This window comes from Anabrus simplex, chromosome 2 (assembly GCF_040414725.1).
Source record: "Anabrus simplex isolate iqAnaSimp1 chromosome 2, ASM4041472v1, whole genome shotgun sequence".
Lineage (NCBI taxonomy): Eukaryota > Metazoa > Arthropoda > Insecta > Orthoptera > Tettigoniidae > Anabrus > Anabrus simplex.
The window spans coordinates 125403049-125424488 of NC_090266.1; the positions used below are offsets into that span (position 1 = coordinate 125403049).

Here is a 21440-nt window from a genome sequence, read left to right on the forward strand (position 1 = left end):
TAGACTGTGCGGGGCCGATGACCTTAGATGTTAGGCCCCTTAAAACAACAAGCATCATCACCTAGATTGTGGGGCCAGTTAACACTGGTAAACAGTCAGTATTTAATGAAATTCTGTAAATAATCTTATAGAATTTAATGAAGTACCATTTTTACATATATTCCATTTATCCCTCACTGGATTTTATCTTCTATCTTCAAGGTTCTTACATTCATATTATTCACAATGGCTAATTTGTGGTCATTGGCTGTTTGAGTGTGATGTCAGAGAGAGATATGCTCCCTGCAAGTCGTCCACTTCTGATCGCAGCAGAGCTTTCCAGAAATGGAGTTGAGGGATTGCAATTTGTTTTGACCAAACAAATATTAGCTCATGTGCCTCCTATATCTACTCAAACTTACTTTAGAAACAGTGGATAATAAACACAGTACAATACAGCTAATCATGACACAAGACAGTGGTTATTGCTAATAGGTTTTTTTTTTCTAGGGGCTTTTCGTCGCACCGACACAGTTAAGTCGTATGGCGACGAAATAGGGTATTAGTGTACACACTGTAATACTGAAACCCAGCAAGGCATTCTATGTGAAACAAAACTGAGTCTTAAATATTACCAATAAACAAGCAAGTGAATGAAAGAACAAACAGTGCTAAAGTGAATCTTACCTTAATTGGCATGTTTCTTAATTTTCTTTATCTTATCAACTTTATCCTCCGTAATGGTAAGTTCCTTAATCTTTCTTACCTTCTGAACTTTATCCTCCATAACGTAAACATGTTTCATTCCACTTTTCCTCGTGTTTGTTTAAACTATTTATACAAGCATATGTCCTCATTTTCATGAACTGGCTACCAGATCACTACTTACATCCCCCTTTTATATATTAAAGAAGCCAAGTTCTGTATTAAGCCCCCTGCACACAGGGACAGTTGTGGGGGCCAGTAATACTAGCCAGTACTGGCCGCCATTAATTATCTCTCTACTGTCCCCATGTGCAGGGGTACTTTCACTTCAACGCCCAGTTGGCTACTGGCGACCACCAAACTCAGGCATGTTTGAGTTTAGTGGGTGCCAGAGGGCCAGTAACAGGGACACTTGACCTAGTGGCAGCCATTATTGGACATGTCTTAAAAGGTACTGGCAGCCAGTAGAGTGCTAAACTCTGTTGAAGGAGGAACTACATTTGTGATTCACTTTACGTACTTATTTTCACTACTGCTAGTGTAAATTCGGTACATTTTTAGGAACTTACATAAACTATGAATTATTATGAAACGTTCGTCCTTCTGATTATGCCAACAGGGCGAAGAGAGAGAGTTCAGTGATAAAGTTAAATGGTGAATTAATAGAATTAGGGGTTGCAGTCCCCGACTTGAGTTTTTTGAGAGCCCGTATACAAGCTATGAAGGCCACTTACCGAGGTGAATTCCTGAAAATGAGTGAATCAAAAGGAAGTGGAGTAGGCACTGATGGGATCTACGTACCCTATTTTTAGTTAATATTTATTGAAGCTCTTTATTAAACAATGTACAGTATCACTTACAGCCTCATCAACAGCTTCCCCTTACTCTTCGTCAACCTCCTTTAAGTTCTCACACATCCTGTGACAATGTTGCACTCACCACTTCCACATAAAAACTAGCTACTGGCTGCCACTAGAACATTCAAATGGAAGCCATTACTGTCCTCGTGTGTAAGCCTACTGTCCGGCCATTTCACTGGCTGCCACTTCTAGCCGCTAGTACTGGCCGCCACTAGTGTCCCCACGGGCAGTGGGGCTTTACTCCCGACCGTTGTCAGACTGTAATTCCGTGTTAAGGACAGAAATGTTTCTCCTTATTCATACAGTTTTTGACCACTGAGATGTTGCTGTATAAGACTGCTGTGTGACAGACTTTGAATCCAGGATCTCAAAAAATATTTTCTGTTCCTCCTATGTCTATTTGGAGACCTGCTTTTGTGCATTTTAGCCATCCAACCTGCAATGTAATTCAAGTATTCAACCTCTATTTCAGTGTCTGTTTCACTGGCAAATGTTGGTACAGTACCAAGTGTGCCTTCTTCAAAGTAGCTTTCAATACAGAAGAATCTTCTGGTTCACAACATATTACTCTGTACTTCCATAGCACTTGTGATGAGGGATACTTGTCACTGGTTTCTGTTCATGTGTTCTTGTGTTTCTCTATTTTACCAGCATTATATCTGAGAATAATTATCAGAAGACAATAAAGAGCATTCAGCAGGGTATGGTGGTTGTATAATCCTCCCCGAGAATGGATCTGGGAAAACAAATTCTTGAGCAAATCTTTGTTCAGTTGGTGGGTTAAGATGTACTTCATTCCAGGATTCTGAACTTCTGAGATCAGATATCTCAAGGAGGAGATTTTCACAAGGATAGCCTTCTGGAGCACTTGCTTGACTTTTTTTCCACTTACAGGTCATGCTGTTAATAAGGCCAAACATTTCATTTAAAATTTTGTCATGTTATTTTAACTGAAGACCATACACAGTTTTGCTAGAGACGTTAGAATTGGTCGGTCTATAAGAATTTATCAATTATTAACATTTTCAGTGAGTTCACTTTCAGGAACAGTTGTATTAACTTCTAATTTGAAATTATATAATGCTGTAGCCACACTGTCTGACATTAACTCAGCAGCTTTTCTTACATTCATCCTTTCAGTGCCCCTAGAGTTTAGATGACTGAAATCGATTTTGTGGCATGCTTTAATTTTGTGGCTGTCATTCTTAATCAGAGCCTCGACAGGTTCTTTTGAGACAACTTTACCATCAGAAAATTCAAAGCCAGCTCCCAATTAGTTTCAAGAGGTTATCAGCAAAGAAGTTTACTTTTCTGACGTTCATAGATTCAAAAACCATGCTTTTATTTCATTGATTCCAGATGCTTTCCACAAGCCTTGATTCGCTGTGCCCATGGCACAGACATAAGCTATTACTCTGTACCCTATTTCTGAAAGGTGTGAAACCAAATTGCCTGGTATGTCTTTTGTCATATTTTTATGGAAATCAGTGTAAACAAATAGCTTAATATGATAATAGTGGAAACTCTCCTCACTTAGCACGCAGAGCAGCGGCGACAGCACGTAGTGCTGCCATCTAGCGGCTCGCAGGGAACACTAACATACCGCGCTATTCAAACACTACACATTTCGACTTCCAACCCAACGAAATACAGATGTTAAGACGTTTGCGTTGTTCTTGTAACATAGTATAGGGAAGGTAAAATGTGGATGTTGATCTGAATGAAGCAGTGATAAGAATAAAACAATGTTATTATCAAATTAAAACATTAGATCGTCATGTTAGGAATAGGGCCTACAGTCTTCAAGAGCAAATCACATATGCAATATCTTTTTAAACTTGGTATTTTTACAGGCAATATTTTTCATTGTTGAGTCATTGGTTCTATTCACATATGCCTTTATAAGAACTTTGAAATACTTGTCAGTCAGTAATTTTACACAGCTGTTACATAAGCCTACACTACATTCATTCAGTGACAAAAATCTGTCATTTAATTTTCTTCTAATCCCATCTTTGCTTTCTAACAAAAACTTAAAAGAAACTATCTTCAAATGTTCTTGATATTTTAGCATCTAACTTTCCCACACAAATATTCGGAAACATAATTTTGGAATTGTCGTACTTTTTCATTTCTATGTGCAAGTTTCCCATGCTATAATCATTATTATAAGATGGCAATACATCCCTACACTCAGCATGGGGAAATTTGCTACATGCCCAGCCCATGATATAATTGTCTTCATTTTCCTGTATTATATCATGGTCATAATCAGTTACCTGATCACTTAACTCACACTGTCGAGTGACATTAGCATCAAAATTGCACTTCATCACGTCATTATGAGTCAGTAGAAAGTCTGCAACGTCAGATTCACAATTGCTGTCATCAGAAGCACAGAGCAATTGATTTATCATAACACTCGTTATGGCACTGCAAAATTTTGTTGCATCTGGGGTTACATTGTTACCTCCTCTTGCTCTGATGATGGAAAAAATGTTTTCAATGCAGTCCTGTGTAAGCCTCCTTGTTAGCAAATAATGAAAACCATAATCACTATATAATTCAGACCACAATAGTTTCAGTGCAGAAATATTGTCTATCCAATCCTGAATACAGAGAAGGTTGGCTTTGCGGTTATTCAAAACTTTGAGTTGTTTTAGACAATCACAAATTTCATCCAGCTTTTTCATATGCCCTGAGTCATTGCTTAAGGGTCTCCTGTACTCTTTGGGGCTACTGAGACTTGAAGAATTAAAAATATCAGACAGTTATCACACATTTCTATAAACTCTGCAGTGTTTGCAGCACTTGATTGCAAAGAATTGAATGACACATGAACTAGCATTCCAGAAGCTACAGAATGGCTGAGGACCCTGATGGCTGAACATACCCTCATACCTTTCATCTAAATCCCCCCCTTCTGCTCTTCACCCACTGAGTACACCTAAAAATCGATTAAATGCATAGGTTTAATCATAACAATATTTTAAAGAAAGTATGTTCTCATAAATAGAAAAAATATCGGCACGTAAACATTAACAGGTAGGCCTATACTCACAGCACTTTGTTGTTAGGAAATCTGTAAAATGGCTTGCGATCACTTTGTCTTCTGTAATGAAAACACCCATACATAGCACAAATAACTCCTCTTCCTGCCATTTCCAAAATCGTGATACATAGCAAGCATAAAACTATCTGAAGTACAAATAAGACACTTCTGGCATACACACCTGACAGCAGTAGCAAGAGTAGTTAGCCTCTCGAACCGCTAGGTGGTACGCAGAAGCGGTGTCGCCAGTTTCCCGCAGGAGTTTCCACTATTATCATATTAAGCTATTTGGTGTAAATTACTTGCTTCCAGGTTTTGAACAGTCCTGTCGCTATCACAGCTTATCACAGCTTGCAATTTTGTGAACTGGGGTCTATGGTTTCATCCTTCAGGGGGTCATATTCGAAAGCACTTTTGAGGCAAATTTTGTCAAACTGGAGGAATGCAATTTTCTTGCGGTCTATGTAGAATATCTTCCAGGATTCCACTTTGTTTCGCATGTCAATTTTTGAAGCTTATTTTTCAGCATTGTAAGTCGAGAGAGAGAGTAAGGTAGTTTTTGTCTCATGTAAATGTATAATAAGTTTTCTTCCCTAGATACCTTAAAGTGAAAGTCGCCAATAGAACTTCATCAGTCCAATTCACTTGTTTTTGCTGTTTTATGAATATCTTCATTTGAATGTCAGAAAAAATTTCTTTAATATCATTTACCAGTTTTTGCAAATTATTTATACTGTAGATATGTGGCTGTGATGAAATTTTCTTTCTGCTGCCCCTAATTTCAGTTTAAGGACATCGTTAGTTCTTCTTTTGTCATTTGTTTTTTCAACCTTTCAATTTCTTCAATCAGGGCCATAGTATTTTCATAGACCTGAGAAGGTGGAGTGGCTGGAGGAGATGGTGAACTTGCAATAGTCGTGTAATGTTTTGAATCTTTTAAAAATTTATCAGCCAGTTGTATATTCCCTCTTTTCTTTCCTTCTTACTGTATCATGTGACACTCACTCTAAGCTTTGCGAAACACCCAAATTTATATATAGAGGGAACAGCATCTTTGTCAAGCATACGTTTGGGAGGAAACCCAAACAATTTGCTCTTTAGATCCCATTCAAAACCGCTATCAGAAAAATCTTCGGAACACGTCCGGCACAAGTCCGCGTTCCACTTTCCATCACGCCTAAATCTTTGAATCCACTGTTTTCTTAGCTTGTCACTTTTAAGGTAACAAGTATATGGTGTGACTTCTGGAGAGATGTTTTCTGGTTTTTGCCTTGCAGTTACTGCACACTGCAACTGTACGTCTCATACAAGGCAAGTCATGTCAAACTCAGAATAACACTGGAATAAGAAAGCAGGTACTGAGCAGAGTGACCACATGTGTTAACGTGCTACAGCTGTGGAACCAAACTGTAAATTTGGGAGACGAGTGGTTTTGTATCCACCGTCGGCTACCCTGACAGTGGTTTCCTATTTTCACTTCCAGGAAAATGCTGGGACAGTTTCTATTCGTAGACCACCTCCTTACCAAGTTTCATTCACCATCATTTATTTCATCTTCATTAGCACTGAGTTTAGCAACAGGAAGGGCATCCAGCCATAAAAACATGCCCTACGACTTCATTTCACCTCATCCCCGACCCTGTATCAGGAAACGGGACTTTGAGTTAGACATAAAATGTTTAAGCTGGCAGCTATTCACCACGGGACTAGTTGCTAAATTATGGAAAACACTATGAAATTATAAAAGCAAAACTACAGCTCTCTTGCACATATTACTGCCCCAACTCTTAGCGAGAGTCAGCCCCTCTCCGTGGCATCGTAATCTGAGTGTAGCCAAAGCCTTCCAAATGCAGAAATCCCTGTTGTGGGCAACCTAACATATACCATATTTGGTATATCTACCTTCTGTGAAAAAATTCTGTCTTTTTAGTTCATTTTCATATCAACTTCAAGAGATTTTTGAGAGGTCGTACTTATTGTAAGCATGAAAGCAATCATGCTGAAGTCAAGAGTATCTGGCATATTTGTTTTAGCAATATTGATATTATGAGTAGTATTCGACTTTACAAGTTTATCAGCAGACAATATAAATTAAATCCTGCCTTGAATGGTCAGCATTTCATATCACTCAATGTTACATCATTAGTTTGAAAAGTAGTCGCCACAAGAACTATAATAATTGCTTAAATATTGGTAAATTGTCCTATATTATTAGTTGTTTGTCTAATTTGGTACTGATTCTGTTTCAAAAATGTAGGCTTCATACAGACTCTGCAAAAGGTAGAGTACGCACAGAAGATGAAGATGAAGAAGTTTATAACTAATATATGGTGACCAGACATCCCATATTTTATGCGATTGTCCCTTATTTCCCTTAAGTGTCCCATTGTACCGACAGAATACATACGGGATGCAAATTGTCTCATTTTATTATTAATGGTCCCATATATTTTGAGTTAGTATGCTCTTAAATAACATGTAGTACAACAAAGTGGAGAACAACTCTGGTCATTCCCAAAGAGTAAAGAAGTTTTGATGAAAACAAACTGAACAAGGCACGGATTTTGAACTTCTTTGGTTGGCGGTAGTAATGTTTTCACATGACGTGAAGTTCATCATTTCTGGTATCTTTGTGCATTGCGTGTTACTTACATCATGTATAAGTGTGTTTAGAGTCTTACTTGATAGTTTTATAAAAATAAAAGTGTGTTTATACTGACGAAATTAAAGCTGAGTTTCAATTTCTGCAGTTAGAACAGCAAACCAAGAAATTATTTCGCACGTTGTGTAAAAGTACTTTTACACTCTACCATGGTGGCTGATCTGATTTTGTGTAATACATTAATGTGAAAAAACAAATAAAACCAAAAACAATTAAATAACATTATGTTTACATGTAATAACAATAAAATATTTACTCGATTGGTAATGCAAGAAAAAATATTGTTATGTTGTTAAAAGCAGTTATTACTCCATTAAATGGTTAAAGGTATTTTCATGTTCCTTTTAGTATGGACTTTGACAAAAAGGTACGATGATGATGTAATTGAAGAATATAACAAGTATTTATGTTGTATATCATAACCTAGTTATTTTAACAGAATATTAATTTAAATCTGCTATAAACGCTATGTAGATATAGTAATAACGAATGTTTACACAAAATGTCGATTCGTGTAAACTTTTAATTCGTGTCCCGTATTTTGATTTTTGAAAATATGGTCACTCTGTACTAATGTATCATCTAAATTTGCTTGTCAATTTTTTTTACATTCTACTCATCTAATAGTATGCCAGGATGGTATCCTATTTCTGGTCTGTGTTCAGTTTCATTTTGTTCTGAAATGAACACACACTGGTAGTGATATCATAAAAAACATGGCCTGTCGAATTACTCCCATGTTCAAATTACTTCCGACCCTGGATGTACCTAGCTTCTAAATCTGTGATGGAAAACCCTAGGCTCATGCGCTGTACATTGACTACTAGTGCATTTTAAAGGGTCTGCCGGTAGCCCAAGCCGTACCATTAAAAAATTAAACTCGGAATGAAAGAGTAAGAAGGACAAGCAACTACCAGGAGGAATAAAGAAGGGTTTCAGCTTATTTTTAAGGTGATAAAGAAAAATTTGGGAAAGGAGTTGCAGTTCAAGAAGAGGAAATAGAAACTCTGAGATTTGGCAATGAGGGTGTCATTTTATCCAAGCCTGCAAAGGGTCTAGATATATTGTTGAGTGCCTTGGACCCTGCTGTGTGAAGGGGAATACAATAAAAATAAATAAATGTTCAAAAAACTAATGGGAGTATTCTAATGAATTTACCGTAAATGATGCAGTTAATACCAGTTCAGAAATTCAAATTTTAAAGGAGTAGATAAATACTGTATTGTTACTTGTGCATAAAATAACCAACTATGGCTGAAGCATGGAGAACAACTAACAACAACTAAGAGAGGGCGTATAAGTCTCTGGTAAGACCACAGTTAGACTGTGGCTCCAGTGTATGGGACCCTCACCAGGAAGACTTGATATGAGAACTGGAAAAAATTCAAAGGAAAACAGCATGAATTATTCTGGGTAATTTCTGACAAAGGAGCAGTGTTACTAAAATGTTGCAAATTTTGGCTGGGAAGACTTGGGAGTAAGGAGGTGAGATGCTCGACTATGTCTGACACCAAGACGTCTAATTAACATTTTGACATTTTTAACCAGCGATACAAACTTGCCACGCAAGACACGAGGAGACGTTTTAAACATCTTTGCTTTCTGATCTGGAAGTAATTCTTCCTCCAACAAGTTAGAATTCTGAAAGTCTCCCATTAGACTAACGACAAGAACCGTGGCAAGAAATAACACATCCAGCATGTTAATAATCAACCTCATAAATACTACTCATTAAGATTTACTGAAGCTTCTTCAATGATATCGGCATCAACATTAATAATAATAATAATAATAATAATAATAATAATAATAATAATAATAATAATAATAATAATAATGATAATAAAAAGAATGAGCAGTAGAATAAGGCAACCAAACATATTGCCACAAACTAGGATAAACTATTTTAATTCTTCAAAGCTATCTAAGTGTTTTACCTAAAATTATGTTGTCTGACACCAAGATGTCTAATTAACATTTAGACATTTTAAACCAGATTATTAATCCAGTGGATGATTATAAATGTAAATTAAGTGGTGTTTCCTTGTGTATAAATGTGTAAATGTGGTCTTTATTCCATAAGAGACAATGACCTAGAAGATACAATGGGGCCAATTTTATGAAAACATTCTAATGTGTTACAAAACAAGTGTTTCCACTGAACATTTTAACAAATATTTTAAGAATTTTACTGTTACAATCATTCCACTAGTTAATAAAGATTGACAAACAGAAACGTATCTTTAACTCATATCTTTCAAGTTTAAATAATAAGGTAGCCTGTTAAGAAAAAATAATCGGAATCCCAAATATATGTGATTTTGAGGAAGAAGTAAAGGCAAATGATGCCTGCTACACAGGGCGAAACATGTCCCAATAATGATTTATAATGTATAAATCATAAGCGTTCAAAAGAACTGTATGTAATGAATAGGTGGAACAATTTTAAATAAATTTGATTATTTTAAGATTATACAGAAGCTCAATACGGACCAACAATGAAACTTATTACGTGTAATATGTGGTATGTTTCGAGCTTTCAGTGGTGAGATGGCGTGGAGTGATGTAAGTAGAAGAATAAGCTTGAGTGGAGCTTTTAAAAGTAGGAAAGATCATAATATGAAAATGAAATTTGGAAATCAAAAGGACAGATTGGGCAAATATTCATTTATAGGATGAGGAGTAAAGGATTGGGCTAAGTTATCGAGGGAAATGTTTGATAAATTTCCAAGTTCATTGAAAATATTTGAGAAAAGGCTAGGTAAACAGTTATAAGTAAATGTAAATATGAGGTAAACAATTAATAGGGAATCTGCCACTGGGGTGACCGCCCTAAATGCAGCTCATTGATGATTGATTTGAACACAAAGGCTGAGCACAAAAGTTTTTTCTTAAGAAAATGAATGTGGTCAGCTCAAGCATGGATATGGTGTGCATATTAGAAATATGTGTTTGAACATGTGGAAGTAAAACCTAAGAATCACTTATTCTTATTCCCTCTTGTTTGATGTTCCTGTTTGCTGAAGTGAGCTGTTCACGGATCTATTTCTCATTCTTTCCTCAAATCAAAATATCATCAGCAAAGAGCATTGCCATTATATGAGTGATGGTATATGTCCCTGTCTTAGCTGATGTGGCTGATAATAGACACAATAATAGCAAAATAAATTCTGAAATCTTAGGAAGTAATTACCAGTGCTGGTAGTTCATAGTATCAGGAGTAATTATTACTAACACAAACAACTTCAGCATTTCTGAGGATGCGGTAAACTCCTTGTTGTACTGTTCCCCTGCAAGGTATTATATTCATACGAGTGGTAATTTTTAGATATGATAGAAACTGATGTTTATATAAATAATTAGGGTAAGAGTGGCTAAGAATACATAGTGTTTAGTTAGTTGTTAGATTTTGTGAACCAGAATCCATATTTTAGTATTGAAATCTGCTCAAAAATGCTCTATTTCAAATCCTATGCAATGTTTAAAAAGAAGAGAGAATTCTATTCTTACTAGACTGTGATAACTGAAAAACTTGCAAATCAATTTAATGTTTGTTTTTCAGCAATTGTCTGAAACATTTTAAAGCTAGAGCAGGACTTTAATTCAGTGCTTGTGCAAGAATTCAAATATAGTACAAAGAATGAATATTACATAAGAAGCATATGGTAAAACTTTGAATATTACGAGAATGAAATTCACAGTTGACAAATTAGAAAACGGATGATTCTCTTGACAGTAAAATCGCACTACTACGGTATAAGCCATTTGTTTATGACACTTTTAGAATAATATTACTTTAATTTGCTCACATATAATCAACAGGAGAGTTAATAATAATTAAATGAGATCCTTGTGTATAAGATCCATAGTACCCATTTTCTCATTTTGATAATATTCTGGACTAAATTTTACTGAATGGTTCGGAAACAATATACTAACGTAATAGTGTTATGTGTCGCCTCTTAAAATGAATTTTTTGATTGTGTTTCCAGGCTCAGTGTAGCTGCCTATTTGACACTGTGTTCAGTTTCGAAGAGCTTCGTAATTTGTAATCAACTGTACTGTCCAGTGTGATGAAGTGGGTGCCAAGGGTCATTTAAACATTAAACGTAAAATGCTTTTGAACATCTAGGCGATATTTGATATCTCTCTTGTCCCTCTCCAGCAGTGTAATTTAGCAGAATAATTGTTGCCAATACAGTGCAAACCCGCTTGTCTGAGGTATAGTAAAAATCTCTTACAACACAGAATGTGTAGCAAATTGTGGTTTTAGGTTAGAAATGACAAAATTGTTGCTTCTGGTGTAGTGCAAATATTTATTTCATTAATTAAAGTTAAAACTTTCCCTGTATAGTTTTGTTATTTGAGGGTTGTTAACCCTCTTCCTCACCGCTAAATTCCATCACCACCTCAAGTAAAGCAAATCGTGCGCTGTGGTCTCCTCTTGTTATTCTATATAGGTGAGTGCTACCTTGATCGTATGGAGGCCATTTGTGAGAGAAATGTGTTAAGTGTTTTCGTTATTGCTTTCATCACGGTCTTTCAAATATAAAACTTCAAAAATTGCATCGTGTGTTAGTTCCTGCTCTTCTCTCTTCAACCTGGTTGATTCACAGGCTCAATAACAGGAAGATTGTTTGTTAGAGCCACATGTTCTTTAACTTCATAATTAGGTTCATAGTTTGCAGAGCATCTTTATGACCGTTAATTGAATTAATTATAACTGAGCGAGCTGGCTGTACGGTTAGGGGCAAGCAGCTATGAGCTTGCATTGGGGCAGCCCTGGAGATGGTTTTCCGTGGTTTCCTATTTCACATCAGGCAAATGCTGGGGGCTGTGCCTTAATTAAGGCCATGGCTGCTTCCTTCCGTCTCCTAGCCCTTTCCTATCCCATCGTCACCATAAGACCTATCTGTGTCAGTGCGACGTAAAGCCAATTGTTACAAAAAAAAAGTGCATTGACATAGCTAGTGACTTGGTTAACACTAAGTCTCAGATAACTGGGTCTTGGATTAGCGGGTTTATACTGTAGCTCTCTCTCTGTCTATCTGTCTCTGTCTCTGTCTCTGTCTCTCTCTCTCTCTCTCTCTCTCTCTCTCTCTCTCTCTCTCTCTCTCTCTCTCTCCCTCTCCCTCTCTCCCCTCTTCCCCCCTGTTTTATTTTGAATCTGTAATCTTTTAAAGTTATAGTTCACTTCTTTCATACTTCATATTACTGTCAGTCATGACTAGCCATCTTATTTAAGTTGTGTGTGTTCTGTGCATTTTTCTTTGTGTGTTGTGTTTTTCTTGCATCATGTGTGAACTGAAAGTGTTTTGTCACCAAACTGTATCCGTTGCCAATGAAAGTCTTCTAACAGATTGTGTTATGTTTTGAAATTCCCCCTAATGCTTTGTGTTGTCAGCTTGAGTATGCCGTGTTTTGTTTTAACACTCGTTCCCATTTTTCTTCAGCCCGACGAAGCTCTGTCCGACGACTTCTTATTTCCCATGACATCTCGCCTGTCCTACGCATCCTCACCCGAGTCTGACCTGGATCTGTCCCCCGAGCCTCGCGGTAGTGGGGCCCCTGTACCTCCCCCAGGGCCTTCACGACTTGTCAAGAGCTCATCAGATCCCAGTATTGCAACTCAGGAAGATAATGTGCCAGGATACAGTGCACCCCCACCATATTCACCCAGCAATCCTTACAAGCAGGTGGGACAGTGTACCATTCTGTTATTAATTTAGATATATTTTTTAATGAAGTAATTGTATCATAGATATGTCACTCAATAAAAATATGGATATACTTAGTGACAATATTAGGCTAAGTGTACTTAGAACATCTTTCACTGTTTCTACATTTTTTTGTCGTAGATAATATCATAATGATATATTTCTTCCTTTTCATTTATCCTCAGAACTATGAAAGCCATAATGGTGCACCAATACCTCCTGACCATCACCATGGTCACAATTTAGCCATGTCTCTGGGAAAGCGACGCTCACAGGGAGGAGACAGCAAGTATGGCTTTTCTCCACCCCACCTCGGTGGAGTAGGTGATGAACCTCCTGTCACATCATCCACCATGCACCTAAACTACCCACACCACCATCATCAGACTTCAAGCCCTGCAGGTTACCCTACTCCCAGGATGCTTAATGGAGGTGGCGGTGCATTGCCTCGATCTCCATTAGCCCATTCCCCTCCACTTCAAGGCCCTCCAGAACTTCCTCCTCGTGTAGACAGGACAAATAAACCTCCCAGAGGCACTTTAAGTAGATCAGCAGCAGAGAGGCTATTTGGAAAAAATGAGGCTGGTGTTTGTGATGCAGATCCTGCATCTCCAGCAATGCAGGATGTCATTGACCCCCCTAATTACATCAATGCAACACCTCATCATAGAGGGGGTGGAAGTTCTTCTCTGGAAAGGCACAATATGAAGACTGTAAGTAATTTGGTAGCTATAACTTCTATAATTACTAGAGTAGCTTTAATGACAAAACAGTGACACAAATTTATGTTCCCATCACTGTTTGCATAATCTGACTCATGCTTAATCTAATGCCATTTCAACTTGTCTTCCTTTAGACTGAACTACTTCACACGCACACACAATATGAAGTTATGTCTTATTTCTGAAAATAATGTTGCCTTTCAGAAGGTCTTTTCTTGGCGTAGATTAGTTTGTATTAAAATTTGTTGTATATGAATATCGGCAAGAATTTAAAGTGGGATCTCTTGCAGAGATACATTCTCATCACTGTTTACATAATCTCTGATTCATGCTTTATCCCATGCCATTTCACCTTCTTTTAGACACAGCTACTTCAATATTCGGTTTGAGTTATAGACTTCGGTTTCAGGCATTGATTTGTTCTGGATTGTGATGTACACCAATGGTGGTATTAAAATGAGATAATATGATAACACTGGATTTTTTATGTAAATTTATGTTATGAATATATATTTATTTATTACTTATTAATTTTATTTTGAATTCACTTTCAGTATGGGATATTATTATTTATATGCTGGGGCCATCGAGGACCCCGTTAAATCTCATTACATTTGGCAGTGAACTTTGCTTTCTTTTGAGATCAGAATTCCCTCATTCTTTTTGAGTGGGCCTGCTTGCATTCCTCTGTCCAAGGGACACCGTGTCTTCTTTTCGGTTATTCATCTCGGTTTAGCCCATTTGTCAGTTTTTTTTTTTCAGAAGAGGTCTCTGTGTACTACATAGTTAATTTTTTGTCACTCACTCATTTTGTTTATTTAAGAATCCTCCTTGTGAAATTGCACAGCGAACCAGTGTTACATGGAAACTGAAATATTAGTTTACTGTAAATTTTCTCAGAAACTATCTAGTCCTTTATTCTAAACTGTACGATTTTTTGTCATTCCCAGACTAAATGTATTTACAAATGTGTTCAACATTCCCAGTCACTTACACATTACTAGCCTAGCATCTAATGAACTATTTTACGCCTCCATAAAAAATCTCATAATTATTTTATTATCAGTTGCTCTAATCTTAGCAGTCGCCTCAGTCACAGATCCAGGCTCCTCACGACACACTTCCTTTTCTGATCCATTTGCTAGGGTAATATTTTTACACAGATATAAAACAGCAGTTTACCAGTTTGAGAATGATATAAATTATTTGGCTTTATAAAAGTACATTGGGATATTGTAGAAATTTATTGATTGACTCCTTTACTTAACACGAAAATAATTATTGGTACCTAAATATCTGCTTTTTAATTGCTCGTTTATAAACATAGGTTATCGAGAATTTTAATTTTCAAAATTATTCATAAAAATGTTAATTAGCAATTATTTTTGAAGAACCTATAATAAAGCCTGAATATACAATATTTATTGCTGCTTAAAAGAAAGAGTAAATTCTGTTAAATGCTTTCAGGAAAGAATACTTTGTGAACAATTACCATTAAACATTTTCATGCAGTGCTAAAAACATTCTTGTCTATTACCTGCCACGCCCTGATGCTCGATAAGCCAGCAACAGAAGGAGTAGCTTCATTTTCGTCACCCAAAAATGCAGTATCACTTCCACTATCTGCAACATCACTCTTGGATCTGCCGTATTTTGGATCAAACCTTCATCACTATCCATCTCGAAACAACAACGAAAAATGAAATATAAGTGTTAAATGTTTGGCACCTCTAAGCACATTCCAATTTTTTCCCTGTCAACTAGTGCAGTGTACATAACAGTGGCTAATGCAGTTGAATGCAACAGGAATTGGCCTGAGAATTCGATAAGTAAAAGTAATGTTATGTACCATCCTATAGCCACTTAATTAACTAGGAGCACAAAGCATTTATACAGAGGGAGGCAGCGAAAACTTACCAAACTATGCAGGGGGCATCAAAGGAACAGATTGTCCGCAATCCTTTGCTAGACTCACCGATAAACTCTAGCATCGTAGGCGGGTGTTCAGTTTCATTACAGTAAGCCTAAATTATTAGTTAAGAGTTAATAATGAATGAAGTTGAAAACTAATTCTCGATACAAAAATTGCATTGGTGTAACACTTATATCTCCACCTCTGAAGTTTCACACATCAATCATTGGTTATGTATTGTCTCAAAGGCATTGCAGCACCATAGAAATTATGTGGAACTTTTACGAACGGTTCTGTCATAGGATTTGTTCTTTGGTAGAAATTTCTTGACTAGAAATATGCCTTGTCCAATACTAGATGTTGCCATACTAATAGCTACCACAAATAATGTTCAGCAGCAAGTGTAAGAATGCAACAGTAATAATGCAAGCTGACAAGAACATCCAACCATTCTCTTTTTGCCCATTTTGTTTTGGCATAACTCCACCATTTAAACTGAATTGCTTCTATCGTATCAACAGTTTCTTTTCCAATCATATGTGTATTACACTTTCCCAGACTACTGCACTGGGTACATTAATTCTGTATTCTTACCACTAACCATGCTTTCTGCACTACCTGACCATGCACTCTATCCCCTCCACTCGAGAACAAAGCAACATACCTGCCAACCCTTCCGATTTACCTGGAAACGTTCCGTCTTTTAACTTGTCGTCTGGTTTTTCGATTTATGTTCACTTCTTCCTAGTTTTGACCAACGTAACCTTCAGTACGGTCAGTACTTTGTCCCTAGGATAAAGGATAAATTCTTATGTGCTTGTGTAATTTACGCAACCTCATTTTCAAGCGTATTTATTTCATACTTTATTTCGCAAGGGTATTCCCAGCTCACCACAGCAGCATGTGTGCTTTTCAACTGGGGATTCGAGGTGGCAATCGTCCTACAAGCTAGAGAGGCTAGCGTGCGGAAGCGACTAAGTTAATCGGGACGAGAGAATGAGTTTGTTAATGTGCGGTTCACGCGCTGTTAACATAGTTTGTGTGCGTAGTTTCGTTGGAGTTGTAGGCCACGTGTTTTTTCTTGCGGTTTTGTGCTTTTCCTCCTCTCAGAGTTGTATGTTAATAATGTACGAGACATATTTATCTGTTTTGTATGGGGTAGTTTAGTGTATTTCAGTGCATTTGTATTCATTCTTACTTCATAATTTTAATGAGTTGAATGTATTTCAGGGAGTTGCATCAGTGACAGTTTCTGGTATTTTCTCTTCACATTATGGCCAAAAAAGATAACAAACGTTATCTCCAAGTGTTCAGAGATACCTATAAAATTAAATTTCCATTCATTTTACAGTCTAATAAAGGAAACTATTATGCATTTTAGTGCATGTGTCGGTGTGATATAAAGTACAATTTTTATGTTTTTTTAGTTTAAGATTTTAAATTTAATGGTCAATTCGCATTGTAACTGTAGATATGTCCTTTTTTCACCTAGACCATGGCACAATATATGTGTTGAAATATAAGAATTACTTTGAACTTCAAACCACAAATAAAGGGAGAGGCAGTACCTTGTAAATTATTGTTGAAACATTTCCTGTTTATTTTGAGGAATACTTCACAATGAGAATCATAGGGTTTTTATTATGTTGAAAGATACAAGTAATATTAACAGCCATGTAAGATTTACTGATATGCAGAATGAATGAAGTAATAAATGTTAATTTTGTGTGGCTATTGCTAGTCTGGGATAGCCTTTTTAAAGCAAACCTTCCAAAGAGGGTGGGCACCATCTGTTCTATATGGGAAACTGCGTGGGGGAAGATAATTTTGCGTGTGGTGTATTAGTTGCAGGATTGTTGGAGACAGTACAAATTCCCCGTCCTCGAGCCAAGGGACTTAATCATTTCAGGTAAGATTCCCTTGACCCAGCTGGAAATTGAACGAGACATTGCTATGGTAAAGATGGAACAGGAACTTAAGGAATAAATGAAGATGTAGTAAAAGTGATAAAAACAGCTGTACCGTTTGGCATTGAGGTTGTGGTAGACATACGGACTGCTCAAGAGTATGTGAAAAGAGATACAGATTTTGGGAAAATAGAATCATAAAACCTGCCTTTTTTTCTAAGTCAGTGGCACAAGCATATGATAATCTTAGAGGAATCACAGTTATCTCCCATGTTGCCAAAAAGTTTTGAAGGAATAACTGAAAGATTAAAACTTGAGTAAAGGTCGAAGTATAGCTACAAGAACACTAGTTTAGTTCAGAAGAGCCTGATTTCTTTATGAGACAAAAAATGGAAATACCCTGGGAGTATTTTATGGTATGATAATAACATTTATTCATTTAGATAATGCCCACGTTGTTGTACCCAGAGCAGCAGCCTGGGAAAGAGTAATACAGAAATTATTGGAAAAATGGAACTGTTGATGATATTATTATTATTATTATTATTATTATTATTATTATTATTATTATTATTATTATTATTATTATTATTATTATTATTATTATTACAAGTATTTATTTTCCTTAAATTTAGGGGTGGTAGATGGAGTTAGGGCAAGCCCCACATACACATACACATACACAGAAGTGCCTCCATCCTCACATGTATGTGTACATAAACTCTACTGAAAATTTACATATATGTAGATAATTTTAAATTTACATATTTATGCTCCAAACACTCCACTCTTAGAATAATAATTATCTTAGATTTATGCTATACCATTTATACTCTCAATCATACCCCTCTATACACACTCATTCACAACCACTCCCACACGTGCACGCATACACATTCGCCCACATTCATCTGTACATGCACCCATCTTTCTTGCAATTCTAATTTATACAATGTATATACGTCACATATGGGTTTCTGTTTACATATACATTTTCTTTACTGCGCAGAGGAAGTGAGGCAGAGGAAGCAGTTTTACCTCAGATGGTAGAAGTTTCCAGATACGAGCAGACCTTGTGTAAAATCTGCTTAAATATGAGGTTATTCTGGCAAGGGGAGGGACAATAGTAACCCCTTGGCCTCTCTGAACAGAGCACTAATTAAGCTGCAGGCGGTGGAAAGGGGAGAGATGTGTGTTGTCTGTCAGTGTAGGGTAGTATGTCTCTGTTCCTGGGCATAATGCAACTGTAGAGAGGATGTTTTCTCTTACGCCTACCCAAATGGACAAATCAAAGGAATAGGTTAACATTAGCATTTGTAAAAGCAAATCTGCAAGTAGAATACCACATAGAATACCAGTTCCACTGGCTCATTCAAAATCAAAGAATGTTCTTTACTCCCTGTTCTTTTCCCTGAAGAGTACGAGTGGTATACAAATGCTTAGTGGATTATGATGTCTTTGCAGATCAGTATTGATTGATCAATTGATTGATTGCTTGAATGTGTAATATAATAAAATTTAATATCTTGAAAATTTATGGAGATAATTACTGGCAGTTTGTTTCTAGAGGAGCTCAAAATGTTTTTTTTTTAACGTATCAAATACACTCCGATATGTCCATAAACCTTAGCAAGCGTCATGACACTTGTGGAACATAACCGGTGTTGTGAGGTCCGGGGGACCGTACGTGTTTAAGTCTGAATAAGGTTTTCAGTTTCTGAAAATTGTCATTAGATTGACAGTGCTGTGTTCACTAAGAAATAACGCCATAAGGCAGTTAGTAATAGGTCTTTGGGATATCATTTAACTAATGTCTACTTCAATCAAGTATGTCAAAAATATTCAAATGAACTGCTTAAAGACACACACAACATTTCTAATAGTGTAATCATAATATCATTAAAGGTTCCAACAATGAAATTATGATATGATTTATTCAAAAACAAAGTTATGTGGAAACCAGCAGATCTTACATTTTAGGTTCTTCCGAATCCTCGTATAAGGCTGAACTTGAGCTGTGGTAACTTTGTATCTAATCAATATTATCATTGTCAGAATCTTCTACACCTCTGTTGCATGCATCCAATATCGCTAACACATCTTTGAAAGAAGCACTGCCACAATACACAACTCTGATGGTCTGGGTTTAGCCATAGTTTATGTCTTCAAAATGATTTTTGGACAACAATAAAGAAAGACACACCAGAATAGAAAATTTACGTAACCGGCATTGTGAGGTCCAGCGGGCGACTCCAGTTATGTAGTTAGTACAACAGAGCACATTCTGATGTTATCGCAGCAGTTCCCAGAAGCTAACTGAGTAACTTGAAGGTACTGGGACAGCCATGGTCATTGCGTGAAAGAAAGGGGGTTGAGGAAGCAAAGAAAACTGTTATAGGTCCCAGGGACCTCACGACGCTTGCTGAGGGTTAATGGTGTGACACACACTGAAACTGTATTCCACGTCTCTCCATGCGTTTTGTTGCATTGCAGATGGTCCATTTGTGATAGCTGCTCAAATGCTGCATTTAAATGCGAAAACTGCATTCAGTGTGTTAATTTTTAATTAAGTAAGCATTCCAGTATATAGCTGGCCTGCAAGATAAGTGTCCCATCTGTCTCTCTTCTTTGAAGGTTAGGCAGCTCAGACGGCCGCGCAGCACAGCGCGCAACCTACTAGCTGTCTGTTAGGCTTGTACAACGTTGTTTTCAACTAAGTGACAATGTTCTCCACGTACATATCAATCAGCAAATGGCACAGACGCCTTTGAGAAACTCGCAGATCGCTTTCAATATCGGGCCACAACAAGAAGCACACCAACAGGGAGAAGTGCAATACAGATTCGGCCTCTGTCGCACCACTAATAGTACACATATCGAGATATATTAGGTATGTAAAGAAACCTTTTGAGTTTCGCTACTTGTAGAACCAATCCGCCAGTGATTATTTCTATTACTTCTCAAAAGATTAATTTTTATTTTATACTGTACATTCAAGCAGGACACGCTGTATTATGTTGTGTGGTATATGGTACACCATGCTGTTCGATACATAGTTTTCCCAATTCGATAGCACCTGAGGTGTTAGTTAAATTCAGATTATTGTAGTGGCATCTACCTTCTGGTTCAGCCTTCTTTCAATATATCCCCATGCTGATCGAATTCACCCTGCAATGGAGCATTTTTTTGCATTAGTCAAACTTAACTTTAAAACCGAAGAGATTTTATGATTTGTCATTATTGATTATTGAGTACAAAATGCAAATTGCTGGGCTGAGTGGCTCGGACGGTTGAAGCGCTGGCCTTCTGACACCATCTTGGCAGGTTCGATCCTGGCTCAGTCCGGTGGTATTTAAAGGTGCTCAAATACATCAGCCTCATGTTGGTAGATTTACTGGCACGCAAAAGAACTTCTGCGAGACTAAATTTCGACACCTCGGCGTCTCCGAAAACCGTAAAAGTAGTTAGTGGGATGTAAAGCCAATAACATTATTTTTAAAAAAAGGCAAATATGAAGAAGTATTGTTAGTTTCCTTCAGCATTGTTGTGGTCCATAGCTATTATGCCCAAAAGTTCTTAATAATTAATGTTATTTTTGATAATGATTGTTCTCTAGTAAAAACTCATGTATGATCGGAGTCGCCTGCCTATATAAGAATCACCTGCTTTTGCAGTAATTTCTATCTCTTCAATTTCCTCAAAGATAATCGCAATATAATGTTAAGTTAGTGCATCTAGAGGAACATGAATTATTAGTTATAGTATTCAATTTATAATTTGTTTGCATTGAAGAAGTTATTCTGTATGATCTGGCAGAAGCGTGCTCATACTAGACAAAATTGCAGTGCCTGAGTGATAATCTGTAAAATGACATCCATACATCCATACATACATACATACATCTTCATTGTAGACATTAATGCC

At 36.8% G+C, this 21440-nt stretch overlaps 1 protein-coding gene across 2 annotated transcripts in view; it reads left to right on the forward strand.

The window, feature by feature from the left end:
• pyd (polychaetoid) overlaps window positions 1–21440 on the forward strand; it is a 707172-nt gene that overhangs the window by 609356 nt on the left and 76376 nt on the right. For both annotated transcript variants that reach the window (XM_067140350.2, XM_067140351.2), the window contains exons 14-15: window positions 12712–12954; window positions 13161–13688. In XM_067140350.2, the coding sequence (XP_066996451.2) occupies window positions 12712–12954; window positions 13161–13688 (771 nt within the window). The remainder of the gene's footprint in view (window positions 1–12711; window positions 12955–13160; window positions 13689–21440) is intronic.